Source organism: Lygodium microphyllum, chromosome 7 (genome assembly GCF_053477565.2).
Source record: "Lygodium microphyllum isolate KBCC chromosome 7, Lygodium_microphyllum_v1.1.10, whole genome shotgun sequence".
NCBI lineage: Eukaryota > Viridiplantae > Streptophyta > Polypodiopsida > Schizaeales > Lygodiaceae > Lygodium > Lygodium microphyllum.
Genome location: NC_141141.1, coordinates 36,147,862 through 36,150,691, shown reverse-complemented (window position 1 = coordinate 36,150,691; position 2,830 = coordinate 36,147,862). Strand labels below are relative to the sequence as shown.

Here is a 2,830-nt window from a genome sequence, read left to right as displayed (position 1 = left end):
TACCTTCTATTGGCTGTTAGTGGCATTGGCCTTGACAGGGGCTACATTAGGGGAGTTTTGAGGTCTCGAAAATGCCTTTTAGGATGTGGAGAGAGAGTGCTCTAGACCAATAAGAGCAAAGCCTCCGTAACGGAACTTCTAATTAATAAAAAATAAAAAATCATTTTACAAAAATATATAAATATGATAATATTACGAATTTGTATTTTTATTATGTATTTTTAGTCTCTTATATTCGTGATTATGACATATTTTGCATTAATGGCATAGAGTCTCGGCTACTTTTATTTAATGATGTTTCTAGATTAATGATAATGACTGATGTAATCGAAATTCAAATTGGTGAAAAGCATGGCGCTCAGTTTTTTCCCTCGTTTCTTTTATTCCTCTATTGTTTTTCCCTCCGTTATGATAGCCTAGTCCTCTCTCTCTCTCTCTCTCTCTCTCTCTCTCTCTCTCTCTCTCTCTCTCTCTCTCTCTCTCTCTCTGTGCATGTATCTCTCTCTTCTACCATGGATACAGAAATTCGACCTTCAACAAGGCGTCCAAGCTCCCAAATCACATCCATATCAGTGTTTAACTCATTCCAAACTGATGGAAGATGGATTCCTACTATCATTAGCAAAGGTAGTTGGATCACCATGCAACAAGCAAAACGTGGAAAAAGGCAAAGACATGAGAGCTCGTTTATCTCTGCTTGGAAGGGCAGAATCCGAGATTTTAAGCTTGGAGCAAATAAGAATAGTATCAAAGAGGTACTAGTGCAACATGTGTTCATGCATAGAGAGCTGTGTTTGAAACCTGGATCTTCAAAGCTTCCAATGCATAGACCAAATTGTAAGAATTTGATTCTTAAAGTTTTTCCTTTCTTAAACATGGTTTAGGTTTTTCCATTATAATATTTGTTTGTCTTGTAGATGTCTATCCCTCTAATCTTGAGGAATGGCAACCAGTGGAATCTATTATTGATGTTATTGATGTTATACATGGTTCAATTGGAGAAGAAATGTATAGAGGTAGAAAGAAGACAGAGCTTGCAAAGAATGGAATATTCTTTTATGACCATTCTTATGTTATTCCTATGCGGTGTTGCCAATGGGGATCAATAAAACTCCTTCCTTTGCCAGATTTTTCAAGCTTTGAGTGGCCTTTGCCAAGTCCAGCTACTAGTGAGGGCTATAGATGTAAGATATTTTCTGAGATCCAGAAAGCACTAAAATCTAATATCTCAAGTAGGCTAAGCAAAGTTACTTTATTTATGCCTATTAATATATTTATTGATTTCTTCTCTAATATGGAGATAAGAATAACAAAAACCATGCTTTCAGTGAAGAGACTAACATATGATCATATCATACAATTTGTTGATGAAGGATGGGATACAAGGACAGAAGGAAAAATTATATGTAAGATAGATCAAGACTCTATAGCTTGTAAATATATGATTGCTACTCAAAATTTTATCCTTAGCTTTTACTATAGTCGATGGCATTTTGTTGGTAGTAGTCTAGTTGCTTTAGACCAGAATCTTAATGATTTCAGCAAGGATCCTATTGTGGATCTTGATATTTGGTTCAACGAGTATATTATTGCAATCTTAAAGATCAGAAAATCATGTACACTACATCAAGTGAGGATGGATTTACAAAATGAAGACATTGAACTACCATGCTCCTTTGTATTCCAACTTGACAAGAAACGAGTAAGTTTTCACATCATATTATATCTACTTAGATGTATATCAAGATCTCACTTTCTAACTAACAAACATTTGTAATTTATTTTTTGCAGATATCGAAAAGGAGAGAAAATAAAATACACTGCAATGACATTCAAGAAAAGATATCTTTACTATCAATATAAAATACATGTACAAATTTTGTAGCAGATGTCTATCTGCCATCTCTATGAGATATACAAGGGCTGAAGGGCAAATTTCTATATATGAAGGCCTACAAGGCGATATGGCAAAGCTATTTCTTTTTTGGAGAACTATCCTTTCTAGGAGTCCTTTTGCCTTTCTTTGATGTCTTGGGTATAGAAGGTGTTGAAGCTGTGGATTTGCCTTCCGTGGTTATAGGCACCGCATCTCCTTCATGGTGCAAATCCCCACCAATCTCTGTTGTTGGTTGTATACAATTGATTATCATATACTTCAAGAGCTTTGCTCTGATGTACCAAATATGCTCAGATGTATAGCAATCCTTCGAAAACTGTCACACATTTATAGAAAAAAGAGTTTTAGTTCATTATTGTTCTTACAATAGACTATATTTTTATCATCAATGGACTATTTGCAATTAATATCTATCTTAAAGTTTAGCATCTTTCATATTACCTTTACATGTTTATCATCATTAAGATAAACAAAGTTAACCATTCTTCTAGCATTTGCAATCACCCTCCAGCCACAAGAATGGCTATCATCCTGATGGGGACACTGCAACCACCAACACAAAGTAAAACTATAAAGAGGACGAATGGTAGTTCATAGAACAAACTCATGTTTCAATTATTTTAATGAATAACTTACTGCAACTTGTCTATATTGCATTGTTGCAAGCAAATCAGATGGCATAGGGGGTCTTTTCTCTAGCTCTTCAATTAATCTTTTGGCACCTCTGTATATAAAATATGTTGAAATTTAGAGTACTTACAAAAAAAAGAATTGAAATATCAAGAAGCCCTTGGATAATATAACTTACAATTTAGCATTTCCATGGCTTCCTTTCATAGAGTTGATTAAAAAGCATTGCTTATCCACAAGGTCTATTGCAATCAAGCTCCAATGAGAACTAAAAGCAATCATATCTCAACAAATTAGTAGGAT

At 34.4% G+C, this 2,830-nt stretch overlaps 1 protein-coding gene across 1 annotated transcript; it reads right to left on the bottom strand.

Annotated features, from left to right (window-relative positions):
• Positions 1-1,935: 1,935 nt before the first annotated feature.
• Positions 1,936-2,597, bottom strand: LOC148033343 (uncharacterized). The gene is made up of 3 exons (XM_087682265.1): positions 2,534-2,597; positions 2,339-2,440; positions 1,936-2,213 (listed from the first exon to the last, which is right to left on the bottom strand). Exons 1-3 carry the CDS (start codon positions 2,576-2,578, stop codon positions 1,974-1,976), a joined length of 387 nt encoding a protein of 128 aa, XP_087538391.1. The 5' UTR covers positions 2,579-2,597; the 3' UTR covers positions 1,936-1,973.
• Positions 2,598-2,830: the final 233 nt, after the last annotated feature.

Excerpts from the sequence above, each read along its gene's own strand:
- LOC148033343 (XM_087682265.1), bottom strand. The coding sequence starts at position 2,578 with ATGCCATCTGATTTGCTTGCAACAATGCAATATAGACAAGTTGCA. Across the intron at positions 2,441-2,533 it reads TGCAATATAGACAAGTTGCA|TGTCCCCATCAGGATGATAG; the intron begins GTAAGTTATTCA and ends TGGTGGTTGCAG. Across the intron at positions 2,214-2,338 it reads ATGATGATAAACATGTAAAG|TTTTCGAAGGATTGCTATAC; the intron begins GTAATATGAAAG and ends AATGTGTGACAG.